We start from the raw sequence: 19,139 nt of genomic DNA on the forward strand, positions 1-19,139 counted from the left end.
GCTTAGTAAGAAGTCTTGAGCAACCGATAGTGAAATTGTTCAAGCCATCATCTCTGATTTTTTCCATATCCTTAGTGTTTCATGTAAATGGGTATTGGTTGTGCAAGAGAAAAATGTAAGCCTGAAATACGGATTGATTCGTATCAGAAAAAGTGGACTAAGGTTTTCCTTAAAGCCTTTCTGCCTTTGAGTGTAACGCAAAGTATGGCTAACGGAGAAGTCCTTGGAGCCTTTCCACAAACCTATTTCCTCAGAGGGAGCTTCCCTCATTTTGACGTCCAGAACTCTCCCTGACTCTCCTGGTCTGTTTTCTTTGCCCAGATGTCAGAGAGGCTGGCACCCTTGGCCCACAAAGCAGGGGACACTGCTGGGCCTCGTGTGACCATCTGACCGATAAGCGGAGCCTTGGTCTTAACCTCGGAGCAGACCTGCCCCGCAGAGCACGTGGAAGGGCCACTTGCGGTCCGTCCTGGGAAGAGCTGTCCTGCCCGGAGGACTTTGCCCCGCAGAGACTTGTCACCCTGCTCACACCCTTCTCCTGACAGATCCCATGTGTGTGTTCCCTTTGCAGAACATGTGGATCGAGAGGACCATATACACAACAGCGTACAAATTACCTGGAATTCTAAGGTGGTTTGAGGTCAAATCTGTTTTCATGGTAAGGATACCCCCCAGAAGGGACCCCGTCCTATACCCTCTCTTCCGGGGTGCGGTACGCACGCCGCGACCCCAGGTCAGACGAGACCTAACCCACAACCAGCCCGTGAGTTCCTCGGGGTATCAGCCCTCCTCGTCCACGAAGGTTGTAGCAGAAATGCTGGGTGATCACAACCAGGTCCGGCTTACAAGGAAACCGGAACGAAGATTTCGTTTCTCCTTCCGAAATATGTAAAGCCTGCACTGCTTTGACAGCTCTCTCTGTTAACGACATGAAAAGTGTGAGACAAGTTCCAATTTACATACACGTTTCAAGGTCTTTCTTCCTGATGGTTTTATTGCCATTTACATGACAAACAACTTGATTAATAGTACTTGCTCATTTCAAATAAAAATAGCTCGAGAATATACCCCTCTCTGGCACTTTTTAAAGAAATAATGACTCACATCTCATTAGCTAAACTTTTTTGCCTTGCCCCAGTGGTGAGCTATGGGGCAGTCTCTTCTACCCCAGCCAGAAGCAGGCAGCAGATTCCTACTGAACCTATAGACGTATCAGGGAGTGGCATTTGCCTGGATAAAGAGATCTGATTGAAATGTGTCTGTTTTCTCGTGTGTCTAATGCCTTTTGTTTTCAGCCAGCAGGATCTTATCCAGAGGGGTGGTGCCTACCATTTAGTTTAGAAGGAGGCCCCCGGAAACTCCTGATTTGGTTCCTGAATGTGGCTGGAGCCTCTCTTCTCAGCCCTGTTTCCCCTCGTGTCCCTCATCCGTGCCAGTCAGAGCTCTGGGCCACATCCGCACCCCCCATTCCCAGGTGCCCCCTCCTCCTTCTCTGGAGCCCCGGGTCTCTCTGCCTGTCCCTGCCTTGGGCACTTCCATTTTCTGCTCTGGGAGCTCCCGCTCCGGGCCCCCCATAGCACCCAGGCGGGCCCTGATGGATGGAAGGCTCAGATTTGTGGCAGGTGGCAGAAATGCAAGCCTTTGCTGGCACCATTTAGAGCTGGTGACGTACGTGCGTGAGAAGACAGAGTGGGGGACTTCGCATAAACAGGCACTAATCTTCCTAATGAGCCTCTGCCCAAAGCCCTCAGTAATCGGGGATTTCGTGAGCCAGCCAGATTTCCAGAGGAAGGCGCTTAACAGCTCGGAAGTGGAGAGGGGTGAGCCCCGACTTTCTGTAAAGATGTGGTTCCGCCACCGGCTCTGTTTGCCATTTTTAACAAACTAAGAGGCTGGAAGCTGAATAATCCCAGAGCGGCAGAACCGAGCTGCCGCTGCCGACACCTGCCTCCCCCTACCCCCCCCCCCCCCACCTTGTGCATGCCTCCTGGGACGGGCTGTCATGGGATGCGTGTGGGGTGGCAGCTAGCCCTAGCTGTTGGACAAAAATAGGAAGCTGTTCCTTCTTGAGGCAAAGGGGATCCTCAGCAGGGAGTTAGCAGTGGGTCACAATGGAAAACCACCCTGCTGTGTTGACTTGGCAAAGCCGTGTGCCTGGGACGCTGCGTTCCAGGGTCTGACAAAGCCAGGGATGCGGCGACAATGGCGGTTGTGCGATACGTGCTGTTCAGGCTCGGGGACACCCGGGGGCAGCGGGCCCGCTGGCACGTGGCCAGCCACCTTTCTGTGTGTTACAGCCCGTCCATCAGCCCCCGGGCAGCACAGGGCCAGCAAAGCAGGTGGCTTCCCCCACGGTGATTCCGAGCATCCCTCTTGAATCTGGGACCGGCCGTGAGCAGACTTGTCCCTGCTCAAGTCCCCGCTACCCCTGCTCCCCTCTGTCCATCAAACACCCCCCCCCTCCACCCCGGAAGCTGCAGCAGGAAGAAAGCAGGCTGTTCTGCTTTGCTCCTTGCTGCAGAGGCCCTGGGGTTCCCAGGCTCGGGTGGGGACCCATCCCGCTTCTTTGGGAAGGACCAAAATGATCATGTGTTGAGATCACCCCTGGGTGTGGCTCTGAGCATCTATCAGAGAGAGGCCTGGCGGGAAGGGGTCGTGACTGTTTTAAACCCGGCCGTGTTTTCATGACACCTTAGCGCTGAGCTAGCGAGGCGTGCTCGGCTGGGCCTTGCAGGGAGCTGCGGGCCCCCAGAGAGAGGAGGGCATTTGCAGGATGGACGGCGGTCCCCTGCCTCCTACAGTAAAGGTCCCGCCCACCAGTGGCAGGTTTTCCTACAAGGGGCCGTTGGAAGTGGTGATGTGCTCTCCCTGGGATGGTGAAGCCGTTCCCTCATAAGAGGGTACGGGATCTGATGTAGAGACCAGCATAGAGCCCTCCTCCGCCTCCCTGACCAAACAGGCACAGGGGGCTTACACAGTGCCTAGGCCTCCTGCCTCAGGGACACTGCCAGATTGCTCAAAATTTCTCAAAACCTTACCCATTTTTAAACAAGCAGATCACATGTGCAAACACACGCAGGCACACACGCATGTACACACGCGCACCCACACACATATGCACACACACACATCAGAGCCAGACAGCCTCGTATGATCCCTTTGGGATTTGTGTGTGAGGGCCACGCCCTTGGAAATGCACAACGACACGATGCTAAAATACCCAGTTGCTGTTGTTTGGGTGATAAGGGACCCTTCCCAGCAAACCCCCCGGGAAGAAAGGTGCATGGGGGAATAGGAAGCCTGGCCCCAGTTGGAAATGCTCCTCACCAGAGGCCCCTGGTGCCGTGGACGCAGCTGGCCTCAAGTCACGTCTTCCTTCTTCCCCGCAGGTGGAGATCAGCCCCCTGGAGAACGCCATCGAGACCATGCAGCTGACCAACGACAAGATGAACAGCATGGTTCAGCAGCACCTGCACGACCCCAGCCTCCCCATCAACCCCCTCTCCATGCTCCTCAACGGCATCGTGGACCCTGCCGTCATGGGAGGCTTTGCGAATTATGAAAAGGCACGTGACATGCCCGCAGTACGGCCCTGTCCTGGGACAGACTGTCTCCGGACTCTTATGTCCAAGCCCTGAAACTTCGCTGCTCTCACTGACCCATCTCAGCAGGGACTGCACCAAGGCCAGGCCGGGCGCTCCCAGAGGCACCCTATGCCGGCTGTAGAAGGTCCAGGCCCGACCCCGAGCGTGACTCCCCTGGACATTGTCCCCCCCAGGTTGGGTTGATGGAGCTCTACAGAGCTGCCCTCAGGTGGCTTTCAAGAGTTCTGGGATCATTAAAAGCCAAGAGATAGAGTTTTAGCCAAAGACGAAAGAATTAGAACATCTGGGATAGGTGGGCGTGGGAGGTAGGGGAAGAAGGACGACTGGTCTCCCTGGAAAATATCTCAGTAGGAATGGGCAGAAGTCAAGGACACAGGGTGTGGTCCAGACCAGGAGTCTACGTTTTTTTAAGTTCACTTATTTTGAGAGAGAGAGAGACAGACAGCACGAGCAGGAGAAGGGCAGAGAGAGAGGGAGGGAGAATCACAAGCAGGGCCTTGGGAATCCCCCACGGTCATGGCCTGGGCCAAAATCAAGAGTCGGCCATTTAATCGACTGAGGCCCCGGGACGGCCCCGCTCCCTGTTTTAGTACTCAGGTCTGGAACTTGGCCGTGGCCTTTCATTCCTTAGTGTCTGGGGCTGTTTTCCCGACCTAACAATGGCAGAGTCGAGGCCCTTCCCAGAAGAGTGTGCTGAGCCCTTGTCCAGCAGGAGTAAGAGCTGAGACAAAAAGGGCACCTCCGGAGAGCCAGCTAACAGGGGTGACTGTCCTGGGCAAGGAGGGAGCACTCTGCCCTCAGCAGCCGTTAGGTGTAGGGCAGGCCCAGGGCAGGGTCTAGGGGGGGAGTCAGGGGCAGGCAAACGGCTGGGGAGCCACCACCCAGCGGGCTGAGCGATCCAGGTCAGCTGTGGCTTTGCTGGCTTCCGAGGACAGAGGTGCCACCCTATGTCGCCCCCCGGGCTGCCCGTTCACTCCACTTGTTGCGTTGGACCTAACCAGACATTTCGCGCCGAGCGCTGGGGAAGGTCCATTCCCTGCGAGAGGCGGGTCTGTTGTATACACGGTTCTGTCCCCAGGGTCAGGCGTAAAAACGTGGGTCGGGTGAGCGGCGTGCTGAGTGGCTCTCCCTGTCTCCACAGGCCTTCTTCACAGAGCGGTACCTGCAGGAACATCCAGAGGCCCATGAGAAGATTGAGAAGCTCAAAGACCTGATTGCATGGCAGGTAAGTGTCTGATGGCCTCCCAGCTGGGCCGCAGCGGGGAGAAGAGCCGAGTCGAGACCCGCAGCCACCCAGGCCACCTCAGCACACATGCCAGCCAGTGTGGACATCGGCCACAGTGCGTGCAGCCGTGTTTGTCCCCCGAGAACCACCCCCCCACCCCCACCACCACCACTGCCGTGATTAACTCAACTCCTAGGCTGCAGTTGTGAATCTGAACACACAGAAAGTCCTCTCTTGCAAATGAGCCTGATCTGTCTCTGCTAGAAAATCTCTGTGTGGTGTTGACAGAACAGAGTGTGAGAGGCCGCAGCCTGTCCCTGGAAAGGCGCTCTCGCCCGTGCTGCCTACGTGGGAGGCACAGGTGGGCCACTGCAGAGCATCCACCCGTCATGTTCTCCCTGGTGGGGGTCTGGGGGGGGGGTCCTCCTTTGTGTTCTCCCTGCTGTAATTCTGTATGTTATTATTGTGCTTCTCTACTCCGGAGGCCTCTGAGTCTTTCCTTAGAGGGAACTGGTCTTAGAAGGACAGGTCCAGAGGGTGTCTTGTGTCCAGTGGGAAGTAACTTGTTCACTTCGTGAGCCTGGTGGCGGGGGGGGGGGGGGGGGGGTACATCCAGACCGGTTCTCCTGGAGCTCTGTCTACACTTGCCGTGTACTGAGGACGGCTCACCTTCTCAGGCTCCGTTTTATCATGTGGGCGGCGAGGAGGGTACTGGCTGACCTAATCCCCACACAGCAGGCTGAGTAAAGGGGGCTGAGGGAGGGTGGAGGCCGGGGTCACCCTGCGCCTGGCCAGCAGCAGACCCCAGGCCACTTTGTTGGGCCGGGGCTCCCAGGCTGCCACTTGGGGCCCTGACACAGGTGAGGCTGTACCTCTGAGGAGACATCTGTGTGGTCACTTTGACCCTGGCCTTCCCAGAGCCTCACCTCAGTGGCTTCTTCATCAGCAGCACGCTAGCCAGTGTGACCTCTCAGGGTCGAGTGGGGCTGAGCTCTGGATTTGAGCCGACTTACAATATATGTATGTTTCCTTGTAATAAAATATACCTAACATATAACATAACATCTTAACCAATTCAGAGTAGGTTCAGCAGCATTAAGGACATTCACATTGTTGTGCAACCTTCCCTTCCCTCCATCTTGCCATCTTGCCAAAAATCTCTTCGCTAACCCTCCGTTCTCCCCTCCCTTGGAAACCACCCTTCTGTCTCCATGGATCTGATCATTCTAGGTACCTCACGTAAGTAGAGTCCTATGGTATTTGTCCTTCCGGGACCGGTTGATTTCACTCAGCATGATGTCTTCAATGTTCATCCAAGTGGTAGCCTGTGCCAGAAATTCCTTCTTTTTTGGGCTAAAGAACATTCCATTGGATGAATGCACCACGTTTTGTTTGTCCATTCGTCTGTCAGTGGACACTTAAGTTACTTCGACTTTGGGTCGGTCGCGAATAATCTTGCTGTGAACATGGGTGCACAGGTATCTGGTTTTTTCCTTGCTTTTATTTCTTCTGTGTGCATATCCAGAAGTGGGATTTCTGGATCAAATGGTAATTCTGTTGTTAATCTTTTGAGGAACCGCATCCTCCATGTTTTTGTCAATAGTTGTCATTTTCTGGTTTTGTTTTGGTTTGGTATTTTACAACAAGCCATCCTAATGGATGTGACCTTGCCACAGATCTGTAGGCATCTATTTGCATCGGAATTACTTTGTGATAAGAAACCCTGGGAGCTGGGCCCAGGGCTCTTGTTGGCCAAGGATGGTTCTCTGCATGAAATGTAAGCCTCCTGTGGACAGCCTCCCTCTGTTTCTAAAAAGAGAGTGTAAAAGCCTGAACGATTCGATTCCATTTTAGAGGTTGTAGAAACCAAAGGCCACAAAATTCAAACTCCATTGAAGGCTATAAAATCATTGCCACCCAAAAACTAGTTTGGTCGGCAAAAGTTGTATTGATTTTTTTTTTCTTGTAAGCTTTTACAGCAAATTGGATTTTAAGAGTTTCAAGTCCTACAGAGGAAAATAATTTGTTCCCCAGAGAGAACTTTATGTCATCACCCCTAATAACTATATTAAAGGATGAATTTTAAAGCAGCTCACAGGAAAGCTGGAAGAAGGAATCCATTTTCCAGCAACTTCATTAAATCAAAGAGTGATGAAAAATACATATTCAACACATTACCTGTGACTTTGCTTTCATTTGCAAATGTTTGGAAACTCATACTTGGGTGTAATTGAGTCATACGGTCATTAAAAATAAGAAGTTTGGGGTTAACAGGATGCTGTCTTCCGTTTTTGTTTGTTAGTATGTTGGTTTTTTTTTTTTTTTCTGGAAACTCGCATCAGGGCAGAGTGAGGTTTTCTCTTGGGAATCCCAAGGACTTGTTGGCAGAGTTTCCATCACTGATGTGCAATAAACATATCTCCATGCCTAAAATCGTTTGTGAAGGCTGGGTGTTAAGCGCCAGGCAGCTCTCCATTTTGCTGTTGCCTTCCCCCAACCAGGATGGTCCTGACACGCTTCTCCCAGATGGGAGCTAGTGACTGCCGTCTGTGGGCTTCTTCCAAGTTTACAGCTGATGCCAGGTCACGAGCGAGCCCCAGCCCCTTCCTCAAAGGCACGACTCTGTCCTTCCCCAAGAAAGCCTTGTTAAGCATCCCTGCCACGTGTCCAAAGATGAATCCGTACAGACTTGTACTTAACCTCTATGTTGTGCAAATATTTCTCTTTTGAAATGCACAAAGATAAAAGACCAAACTCACTGGTCATCCCCAGCTGATGACAGGCGTGACTGTTGTCACCAGGGACGGTGCTCCTAGAGCCCTGAGCAGTGCTTCCAAATGTTCTGTGCTGCTAGCAGGCCATGAATTTCTGTAGGGGACACACAGGGGCAAACTTCACATATAGCACTGCTGTTTAGAAGGGTGTCTTTGGAGAGCAGGCTGCGTGCTCACCTTGAATGACTCAAGGAGTGACTTTGGGGATGTCCTCTCTCCTCTCTGGGCTCTGGAAAACTTTTAAGAAATGCAGATTCCTGAGATCTACTCCAGAGCAAACCAGGACTCCGGGAGTGGAGTTTAGGAGCCTGCTGGGAGACTCTGATGCTCATCCAGGTTGGAACCCTCTCAACTACGGGGTCTCCAAAGATCACTTCAGGCCTCATTCCATGGCTTGTGTTTGTATATTAAGCACCCAATGTGTTGGAGTGTTTGCACAGAGCATCTTCTTATGCTCAGCTGCAGTTCAGCCCCAATCAGACACAAAACAGAGTCAGAATCCCATCCTAGAAGAAGGTTGTATCGAGGGCCTGGTGAAGTGATCAATTCTCATACCCCATAAATTTCACCTGTCAAAGTGAAGTTCATGCGGCTCATTAGGTACCAGGAACCTAGACCAAATGGACTTAACGTCAGTCCAGCAAGTAGCTTCTTTGATGTCCAAGAAACTGGCCAATTAAGGCACTTAAGCAAACCAACAAAAACTGCAGAAACTATTAGACCACATTTTGTATATTTGAAAAAGGTCCATTCTACAGAAGAATGCTTGCGGTGTCTCCAGTGGCTGTGCTTGAACCTCAAGACAGCACCCCACGCTTGCTGTCACACCCAGACGGATATGACCCATTTACCATCCCACCAAAAGCTGTCCCCAGTGCGCCTTTGCTACTACGCCCCACGGCAGGACTCGGAAAGCAGAAAGATTAATGTGAGCATTTTCTACTGACGCACCTGAACACACCGTGGCGAGCTCTGGGGAAGCTGCCATCTGCAAGAGTAATTCATATGGAATATTAAATCATCGCATCCACTGTGAAGTCTCACCTGCACGCTGTCCTTTTGGCGGTAACTGGTCAGAAAGGGATACCTAACGTGCCCCTTGGGTGTAGGTTGGCAAAACCAGCTTTGTGCCCGTGCAGCCCAAGGGCAGGCTGCGTGGGTTGCTGGACGGGTTGTACCGTAGGAGCACGCCTTCCGTCTTTCCCTGGAGACCACAAGAGGCAACCGCTGTGTGCTATAAATGGCAACCAAATACATTTCATGCATTGATTCATCTTGATAAGATTTCTTGAATTTGTTCGCATGAAATTCAATTGTGTGCTTATTATCGTTCTTACTAATAAATCTGCTCATTTAGGTTGGTGTTCTGTCATATTAGGAAAATCTGTTTTTAATCAGTATTTTGATTTAATTATAAGTTATTAAGAGGAAGCCTCTTAGCTTGATTGCAGTGAAGAATGTCTAACTCCCAGTCCGAGCCTCTGGAGGGGAAGCAGAAGCTGGGGAAAGAAAGCCCTCCCTAGACCCCCGCCCCTCAACACCAGTGATTCTGGGGGGGTCTCTGGGGCTGGGGAATGAAAATGTCTCCCTGCGACGCTTTTAAAGGTCAGCTACATCCCCGCACTTGGCAGTGAAGTGTTGGCATGGATATTTTGTGACAGCAATGTTGGCAGAGAAGTGATTATTTTTAGTTTTAAGGAAGAATAAATTCGGTTTTCCTCTCCAAATAAGAAGATCCTTCAGGACTATAGATCACATATAATTAGATTTTTACATTTTAGAATAGGGTTCTCAATCGCCTATAAAGGCTATCTTCTGGGCTAAAAAAATCTTTGCACCGTGACCTGACCCTGTGCTAATAGGTCAAATTACGGCAAAACAAATTCAAAATGCAGTTCTCCCCAAATTCACGTGAAAAGCACAGATGAGTCTGTTCTGGGATTGGTCCACCGAAGGGAGTCAAGTCAGGCAAAGACACTGAGTGGCCATCGTGTGCTGAGCACACTGCACTAAACGTGTCCAATTTAAAACACAAAGGATTCTAATTTGAACATTTTGGTCTTTGGGGGTAATGTGCCTGCTGATGACTTTGATTCACGGTTTGATTTGGAAACAAAACAGTTGCATTTTGCACACAGTGCCACTTTCTGCCTGGTGTGTGCTCCTCTCTCGAGACCACTGACCAGGAAATAAGTAGGGTTGACTGCTGTGTTTTTCAGATTCCATTTTTGGCTGAAGGGATCAGGATTCATGGAGACAAAGTCACAGAAGCACTGAGGCCATTTCACGAGAGAATGGAAGCCTGTTTCAAACAGCTGAAAGAAAAAGTGGAAAAGCAATATGGCGTCCGAACCATGGTAAGCGGGTAGCCTTGCAGAATGGATGTCTTTGCGTCATATTGTCCTATGGTGACAGGCCATGGGCAGAGTGAGTAAGATGTACATTTGGCGCCTGCTTGGGATTTAAAAGACCTCGGCCCCTCGTAAGTCCATCTGCCAGGAAACCGGCAGACTCTTTTCAACGATTGGAAATGTCAGTGTGCGTAAGCGTTCATGAATTTACTTGATCACCAAATACCCTGCTCACCTGCTGTGAACACGACCTCCCCTTAAAGTGGTGGGACAACAGAAAACCTCACAGAGGCCTCACCTACAGCCTTACGTCACCCGCGGAGGGTTAAGCAACACATAGGGCAACAGCACTCTTGATGTCCGAAGGCGGAGGTGGAGCCTATACCCAGTCCAAAGTCAGAGTCTTTGAAGCGAGTTTGCTGTGGGTTACTGAGATCTGAAATTGTTAGCAAGGACTTCACCTCTTAAAGGAGTGGGCATTGGTTTAGGCCAGGAAAGGTTAAGCTGGAGACAGGGAAGTGGGGAGAAAGGGCTCACTCACCCAGTAAAGGCTGGGCAGTCAGAACTCGAATGGCACGCCAGAGGCCAGTATAGACATAGCCGTGCCTTGGGCAGAAGAGAACTCACAGGAGAAGCTGGAAAGGTGCCCAGCCTCCAAGAGCCTGGGACACGGATCTGGGGCGGGAGGCTTTGCTCTGGATGCGGGGGCACAATTGGGCTTTTGCTAAGAGTTTGTGGAAGGTTTCTGAGTGGGGGCTGGGGTCAAGCTCATGATAAAAGATTGGCCTGTAATATGTAATGAGGCAAAATATCTGACAGGAGAAGCCCTGGTAATAGTGGCACAGTCTTTACAGGCCACAGTGTAAGTGGCGGGCTTGAGATGCTGTCCGTGAGCCATGTCTTAGCAACACGGGGGCGAGGCCCAGCGCCACAATGTCGTGTGAGGTTGTATCCTCACGGCCTCTGGGAGCCTTGGTGGGTCCTGACCTTGACTGCCCGTGGACTCTGGAGACGTCGGGCACAGCAGATGACCCCAGGCGCCCTTTCCCAACGTTCAGAGGTAAGCAGCAGCGGGACAAAAAGAGGCGGCGAGGCTTGCGGTCTAGGATCCCAAGCCTGTGGCATGAAGGAGGGCAGGGCACACACGTCTTCCACTTTCCTGCCAACGAAAGGCTTCTCACACGGCACAGCACTGCCCGCCAGTCCCTGAAGAACCAGGCGTCCAATGCAGGGCCCATTCTGGGTTCTCGTTTGGCCCGATTCCGTCTGTCTGCTGTTCCCTCCAGCTCTCTGTTGCTCTTTCTGTTGAACTCCCTTCTTTTCTTCACAGATTCATCTCACTTAGCAAACACTAATTTAGTGCGAACCATATGCCAGGGAGCTTTCCAAGTGGTTTGCAGATATGAACTTGCTTCGTCCACTTAACACTATGAGGGAGGCGCCGCGGCCATTCCCGTTATACAAATGGGGACACAAGGTCATACCCTGGCAGTGGTCACTCCGGCCGCCGATGGAGTTTGAACCCTGTCCATCTACCTCCAAGTCTGCGCTTTTAGGCGCTCCTCTGTAATTGACACGGCAGAGCGTTTCTTTCTCTGGCTCGTGTGGTCGGAGGCAGGGAAGAGACCGAGAGGCCCCAGAAAGGAGCCGATCTGGCTACGACTACCCCGCACGCTCTCCCGCCCTGACCGCCCTCGCCTGCTGTGGCTGGGCATCAGTTCCCCGTGGCATCTTTGCCCTGCGCCCAGCAGGGTCTGAGCCTGACAAAGCCAAGAGAACACAGCCTCTGGGCTCTGGTCTGAAAACTCAGCCTGCGGGGATCTGGAGCTGCCAGCCCAGCGGGAGCTGCCACAGGTGCACAGGCTTGGGAACCAGGGTGCCCCCTGCCGGCTGCACCGGAGGACCCTTCACGCCGGTCAGAACCCTGGGGCGCCGCGCGATCGCTCGGGGGCTGCGGCTCAGCACGGTCAGGTGGCAAGAATTTCAGAGGGCATCGTCGTCCGTCTCTTCCAAAGTTTTACACCACTTTTAAGTCCTTCGAAGAAATACACACTTGTGAGATCTCCAGGTTTTCGTACTAAGTGAAAAGCTTCCTCTTTTATCACTCATATAATTTCTATTTCAAAATGACAGAAACCCGTCGGGCTCACCAGGCACCCTTCATACTCCTGTCTCTGCTGGGATTCATTTCTTCCGCGCAGGCTTGCTGCTGGGCACAGGGGAGAGGGGAAGCAGGGGCAGGAGGTGGGGCTATTGCGTGGGTGGTGGTGGGCGGGGGCAGGGGGCTGCCCCCCTACTCAGGGACAGGTTTCCCCTGTTCCACCGCAGCCGTCCTCGGCTGGAGATTAGCGATTTCCATCCACCACATCCTGAGACGGCATCGTGCCCACCAAGCGGACCACCTCTCTATAGGGGGCCGCCAGGGCAGCCCCCGACCCCAGCCCAGCTAGGGGCCAGACAGGCTTACTGGGAGGGCGATCCAGGAATCGAATGAAGGGTGCATTTTCTCCCCTTGGCTGCTTTGTTTCCCGGAGCTGCCTCCCTGAGTCCGTCCTGGGACCCCAGACACAAGATCTGCAGTCAGCCCTCCCTTGAGCAGAGAGACAGGCAGATGTCCTTGTCATTCTCTGAGAAATGTGACAATAAAAAGCAGTCTGGTGTGAGTCTTTCCTGCCTTATCTGCTCTGAAAACTTGCGAGCATCTCAGAATACTTTGAAAAGCAATGTAGTATCATCCCATTAAAAAAAATGGATTTAAAAATAAAAACCCCACAGAAAAGACATATACCATTTTGTCAATTTTTCGGATCCAGCCGAAGCCAAAGACAGAAACAGAAGACTTGGACACTCTCTGACTTCTTAATCCACAGGCGGCTCCGCCAGGCCCCTGGGCTCACTCCACCCTGGCCTTCCCCTGGCCGGTGCTGGGGCTCGAAGGAGCCACCACTCCCCGCACAAAAGCTCACAGCCCGGCTTCTCCGGATGCTTAGGGAGTGAGGGGTGCAGACCCCGGGGTCCCCGAAGAAGGGACCACAAGTGCCTGCCGTATTCAGCCCCAGCCCCTGTGTCTGCTTCAAGGGCTCCTTAGCTTTTTGTCTGCCTTCAAGCTCGTGGAAAGGATTTCTGCGTTTGCCACACAATTCCTGTCCCTCTTCCTTGAAGCTGAGGAGCAAGGGAACCACACCTGGGTCCCCCCTTTCTCCACCCTTGTCTCCACCATCCCTTTACCCCCCACCTCCCCCCGAGACTGCTTGCCACCGACTCCTCCCCGGTCCCCCTGGCAGCCCCCGGCTGGACGTGCACACGGAAAGCACACGGACTTCCTCCCCCCACCCCCTCGGCTGACTCTCGCCCTCACCCCGCACCAGGGAGAGCCCACCAGGCATCCTCCAGGCCCCGCGCCGCTTGTCCCCCGCCTCCCCTGTGCCTCACGTTCTCGCTTCTGCTGTTCCCGGAGGCCCCTCCTGCCTCCGGCCTCCAGGATTTCTCCTCTCCGGGCCTTCCTTCCAAGGGTCATCTTACCAGGATCCGTGGAACCCTGGGGTTCCTCAGAGGCTCCTCGGGAGGCTGAGATGATAGTTCAGCTTCTCCGGTTCTGTCTGCGGGAGTTCAGTGGGGTGTTTCACCAGGGGGAGAACTTGGCTTGCAAGGCTCACAAGAGTAGTCCTGGCTCCCAGCTTCCGTGGGAGACGCAGAGCTGACCGAGGGTCCTTCGGTCTGTCCCCCAGCACCGGCCCGCCCTGCAGCCTCTGAAGGGTGGGGTCACCTCCTAACAGCATGCACGAACTCTCCTCACTCGCCCTGCCCACCTCCCCACGCAGCCCTTCTGAGGGGCCAGCGTGTCACCCTCTGGATATTTCCCGAAAAGTAGGAAACGCACCTGCTTCTCACCCTACCCGGTGAAACACTTGTCGCCACCACCCCCCGCCCCCCAGAATCCACGGGCAGCAGGCACCTGTGGTGGGTCAAGGGCAGGCACTTGGGCTCAGCTGGAAGACAATGCAAGACCGCGTCCGAGCCTTTGGGCAGGGCAGGGCCGGCCTCGGGTAAGAAGCCAAAATGAGCTTTTGCTTCAGGCTGTGGTAATGACAGCAGCAAGGACAATGGGAGCTGCCACCAGAGTGTGCCAGAGGCCTGTGGGCTTCACCTGGCCTCTCCAGGTGGGGTGATTATTCCCTGCGGCTCCTCTGGAGGAAGCCGAGCTCAGAGGGGCTCCATATTCCACGCGCGGTCACACCGTGGGTGCCAGAGCCAAAATTCTGGCCGCATTCTCACTGCGCCCTCCCCACCCCCACAGCCCTGATGCGGGGACACGGGGACGTCAGTTCGCTTGGGGTGTCCTGGGGCTGGAGCTGCACCTGTCACAGCTGGGAGAAACTCTAAGTGCCTCAGATGCAAAAGGAACAGTCTGGATTCTTCCATTTCTAGAGGCTCTGCTCAGTCAGGAAGGAGTGGTGAGGCAAATGGCCCGGTGGGTCCTGTGGCCACACCCAGTGTGTGCCCTGCAAGGGTGGGACCCCGCAGTGACTTCTGTCCCTCCCTGGCCAGGGCCTGCCCCCGTCACCCCCGTTCCCTTTACTTTCTGGCCATACTCGCACATCCGCCCAGGATTCGAGGTTGCGTCTTGAGGGACATCACCAGCCCTTTGTGGGATGGGATGTTCAGGGGTCTTCCGGGCCTTCCCAAGAGCTGGAGTGACGTCCTGGTGTCCTGGCTGGCATCTCCGCCCCCTGGCCCCTGACCGGCCCCTCCTGCACCTGCACACCTCACGCTCACATTGCTTGCTTGCATTGCTACAAAGATCATTTCGCCAGAGAAACGAAAACCGTCGCACCAGGAACAGGGCACCCGATGTCGGACGGGTCACATTTCTTCTCCCTGTGATGTCCGGCTGCATTTCCTGGAACTCTGCATGTCCCTATGTCTAGTAGGTGATGGAATAGAGAGGCAGTGTCTCCCGAGCACGTTCGTCACGGGAGCCTGATGCAGCCGGTTCTCTGCCCTTCTGCTCCTCTCCTTCCCCGGGTCCGGAAGGGGCAGGTGGAAGCTGTTGCAGGGGAGAGGTGGGAAGGCAGCCCCTGCAGGGTTGGTGGGCGGGTGTTCAGACTCCCACCTCTGAGCCGTCCACAGACGCTGCTGCTGTGGGAGAAATACCGAGGGACGGTGTGGGTTGTGTGAGGCAGAGGCTGCCCGTAGGTCCCATTCAGAGCATGAAGAAGGTCGGGGCACCTGGGTGGCTCGGTCGGTTAAGCGTCCCAACTCGTGATTTCCGCTCAGGTTCGTGAGTTCAAGCCTCGCGTCGGACTGAGCCGACAGCGCAGAGCCTGCTTGGGATTCTCTCTCTCTCTCTCTCTCTCAAAATAAATAAACTAAGAAAACAAACATTACAGGAGATGTCAGAGAGAAGGGCAGTGGCCGAGCGGGCAGAGGATGGGGTGAAGGGCGGCAGATGGGTGGGGCGATCAGGGTGGGCCTAGAGCAGCAGACAGGACTCTTCCTTGAGAGGGTCAGGAGCAGGGGGACACGGAGCAGTCCCGGCGCCCAGCCGAGAGCCAAGAGGATGAGCGCCACGCATCAGATCAGAAAGCCAGGGCGGCCGTCTAACTGTGTTTCAGAAAGGCTGAGACGTGCATCCTGTAGACTTTGAGTTACTAGGTTTCCTATAGGTAACATCTCCGCAATTTGGGCTAATTTGTAAGAAACAGTTTCCTTTCTAGTTTCTTCATAAAGGCCAATTAATGACAACGGACGTCTCCCCGAAGACATTCCACGGCGCCGTCGTCGGTGGGGAACCCAAGACCCACCGTCTGTGCAGGCAGATTCCAGCGGCGTTTGGCTTTGAGCCAGCGGTTGCTAACATGTGGCCCACTGACCTCTTTGTAAATCAAGATTTATTGGAACACATCCGTGCCCACTCACTCCTGTACTGTCTGCGGCTGTTTGCCCGCGACGGTGGCAGAGCTGAGCACTGCAGACAGAGACCCTACGTCCCGCAAGCCTAAAATTCCTATTCCTTGGCCACTCCCAGCAAGTTTACCAACTCCTGCATGAAACTGTCCCTCTGTGATTGTGAACCTTTTACGACCAGAGAGCGAACACACAGATCAAGTAGGATTACATGTGCCAAACACCCGTTTAAGAAACAGGCCCACTTCTCAGGTGTGAAAGTAGTGTTGTTCAGTAGGTAAGCAGCAGTGGTCCCGTCTTCTACAGGTGATTGACTGAGGGCCAGCTTCGGTGGTGTGGGGCTGGGGGGGGGGGGGTGGAAGCCACACGGAGAGGAGGTCCCCAAATCCTCAGGGTAAAGGGAGGAGCTTCTGCTGCATCTGGCCTTGGGGTGAAGGTCATTAGCGTTTTCTAGGTAACGAGGTATTGATGCGTGCTATGTATCAGTGACCCTTGTTTCGGCAGCAGAGGTCGTATTTCAGAAAGAACAGGAAAACTCCATCCAGAGACCATTTTTCTCCAGAATGCATGTCTGTCTGGGCCCCTACGGGGCCAAGAGCAAGAGCGTGAGCAGTTCCGGCCTCAGCTTCCTCTAACCCGCTGTCACAGCCGCTGCAGGGAACGAGCCCATCTTTAGTCAAGCAGCAGGAGAGTCTTACTTTATTCTAGAGAAATTCAGTCATTACACATCTGTGTGTGCGGGTGACCTGCGTGGTTTGTCAACACGCAGAGATACGCAGAATTCATCTGATGGGCTTGCAATTCCTTTAATGACATTCTGGATGCTACTCTGTAAGCTTTCTGGTCCTTACGTTCCACTCTGGCTTCGAAACAGGTGGATGCATTGTGGTCTTGATAAAGAAACTGCATTTAAAGTTCTTAAAAACAGGAAGGTTGTGATATTTTTCACACTATCAGGTAATGTTTCCAGAAAACCCTGAAATGCTCATCATTTTCGTCTTTAACTCTGAATGGGAATACACACTGTTCATGGAAGTGTGGACAGTTTGGGTCTAGAATCCAGGCTGCTAAGATCACATGGTCCCAAGAGTCTGGCCATGCCAGGCCTGACATCTTTTGACACAGGAGCATCCAACAAGCCTCTCTGTCTCTCTCTAATTCTCCCTCTCCCTCTCTCTCTCAGCCCTCAAGTCTGGATGACAGAAGAGGCAGCCGTCCCCGGTCCATGGTCCGATCCTTCACGATGCCTTCTTCATCCCGGCCTCTGTCGGTAGCTTCCGTGTCTTCCCTGTCCTCAGACAGCACCCCTTCCAGACCAGGCTCCGACGGGTGAGTCGGGCTCAGCAGCAGGGAGGGGGCTTGGAGGGTCTTGGGAGGAGCTACCAGCGCCCTGGGTTGGTTTTATCACAGATGGGGATGTTTTTTAAATCAAAACTGTCTTTGAAGCTGAAACCCACCCCCCCCCCCCAAGACATTTCAACTGTAGTGCCCAACATGACTGTCAGGGTCTTGTGAGTTTTTGAGAAAAAAAAAAATTCTTTGGGACAGGTTTCCATCATCTTTGAAAACCTCCAGCGAGGGTTCATTCAGTTCTGGAGATTCTGGAAGGAGGGCAGTACTTTCCTTGCTGGCTGTGTGCTTGTGCTTTTCGTCTCCTGCTCACTCCTGTGGTGTCAACGCCAGTGCAGGACTGTCACACACAGTCAGCTTACTTGAGGACTTGGTAGGGCCACCTTCTTTCTACAAGACTTCTCTGGAGACCTCATTCTTGCCACTGAGCGCCCAACAGCACCAAGTGCCTAAAAGGGAGACAAGAACGTAATAGGCTAGTTAATACTGGTTGAGCTCTCACTGTGTTTCTTGCATTAACTTTGAGTGTTAAGAAATATCAATAACTTTTGGGGCGCCTGGGTGGCTCAGTCAGTTAAGCGTCTGACTTCGGCTCAGGTTACGAACTCACAGTTTGTGGATTTGAGCCCCGTGTTGGGGTCTGTGCTGACAGCTCGGAGCCTGGAGCCTGCTTGGGATTTTGTGTGTGTGTGTGTGTGTGTGTGTGTGTCTCTCTCTCTGCCCCTCCTCTGCACATTCTCTCTCTCTCTCTCTCTCTCTCTCTCTCAAAAATAAATAAAATTCAAAAGAAAATTTTTTTAATATCAATAATTTTTGTGTGTTTTTGAGTAGCAAACATGTAAAGTTCGTTCTTATTAAATAGAAAGAAGCAATGTCTCATGCAATTTAAACATCGGAGAACAACTGCTAATTATTTTACGGTTGGCTTTGTACAGTTGTGTGTCTGCAACCCCATTTGGTTTTCCATCCATCGCCTTCCCAAACCCCCGGGCTCCTGGCCCCCGCCTCACGCAGACACACACTCCCCGAGCACCCCAAGGGACAGCTCAAATCCAAGTGCCCTTTGTTGCCCGTGACCCGTGTGCCCAATGGAAGACCGAAGACTAAACCCACAGTTTTTCCTTACCGGTAATTTTTATCAGTGTCTGCTGATAAAAGGCCAAATCCATATGGAAATTCTCAATTTAGAGGTGTTTAAAGCAGGTGTTCTTGTCACTTAGAGAAAGATTGCTAAAGAAATTGAATTCAGCTTTCCCCAAGCAAATCCCCAAGCCGGTTATGAAAAGGTCTTTACATTTCCAGGAACGTGGGGGTGCGGGCGGAAATGGATCTGGAGGTTTCAGACAGAGGCGTGGTCTATCACACGCGTGACTACACACCCCCTCCCAGGAGGCATTGTTTAACCTTGAATTTGAAAGCGCCTCTATTAGAGTCCAGATTTTTGTTCATTCTAGGGTTACCACCCTTCTCTCTGTAATTAATGTGGAGAAAATGAGGCTTTGGTCCCACATGGCACAGGTTACCTGCAGAATAAACTTCATCTGGTCAGCAGGTTCTCAGACTGTGAAAAAAAAATTTTTTTTAATGTTTTGGGTTTTTTTTGGTTTTTGGTTTTTGTGGGTTTTTTTTGAGACAGAGAGAGACAGAGCATGAGCAGGGGAGGGGCAGAGAGAGAGGGAGACACAGAATCCGAAGCGGGCTCCAGGCTCCGAGCCGTCAGCCCAGAGCCCGACGCGGGGCTCGAACCCACAAACCGCAAGATCATGACCTGAGCCAAAGTCAGACACTTAACCGACTGAGCCATCCAGGTGCCCCACATAGTGTGTGAAAAATTTTAAATGTAACCTGTCTTTCTCTAGGTTCTCCTAGATGTATACAGGTTCTTCCCCCTGAGCTGAAAGATATCCACTGGTCTTTTTATTTTGTT

The 19,139-nt window shown here is 52.9% G+C and overlaps 1 protein-coding gene across 4 annotated transcripts in view; it reads left to right on the plus strand.

Moving 5' to 3' along the window:
* DOCK1 (dedicator of cytokinesis 1) overlaps positions 1-19,139 on the plus strand; it is a 530,259-nt gene that overhangs the window by 498,152 nt on the left and 12,968 nt on the right. For all 4 annotated transcript variants that reach the window (XM_043597859.1, XM_043597860.1, XM_043597862.1 and 1 more), the window contains 5 exons: positions 572-658; positions 3,390-3,566; positions 4,747-4,830; positions 9,824-9,961; positions 17,046-17,191. In XM_043597859.1, the coding sequence (XP_043453794.1) occupies positions 572-658; positions 3,390-3,566; positions 4,747-4,830; positions 9,824-9,961; positions 17,046-17,191 (632 nt within the window). The remainder of the gene's footprint in view (positions 1-571; positions 659-3,389; positions 3,567-4,746; positions 4,831-9,823; positions 9,962-17,045; positions 17,192-19,139) is intronic.

This window comes from Prionailurus bengalensis, chromosome D2 (genome assembly GCF_016509475.1).
Source record: "Prionailurus bengalensis isolate Pbe53 chromosome D2, Fcat_Pben_1.1_paternal_pri, whole genome shotgun sequence".
NCBI lineage: Eukaryota > Metazoa > Chordata > Mammalia > Carnivora > Felidae > Prionailurus > Prionailurus bengalensis.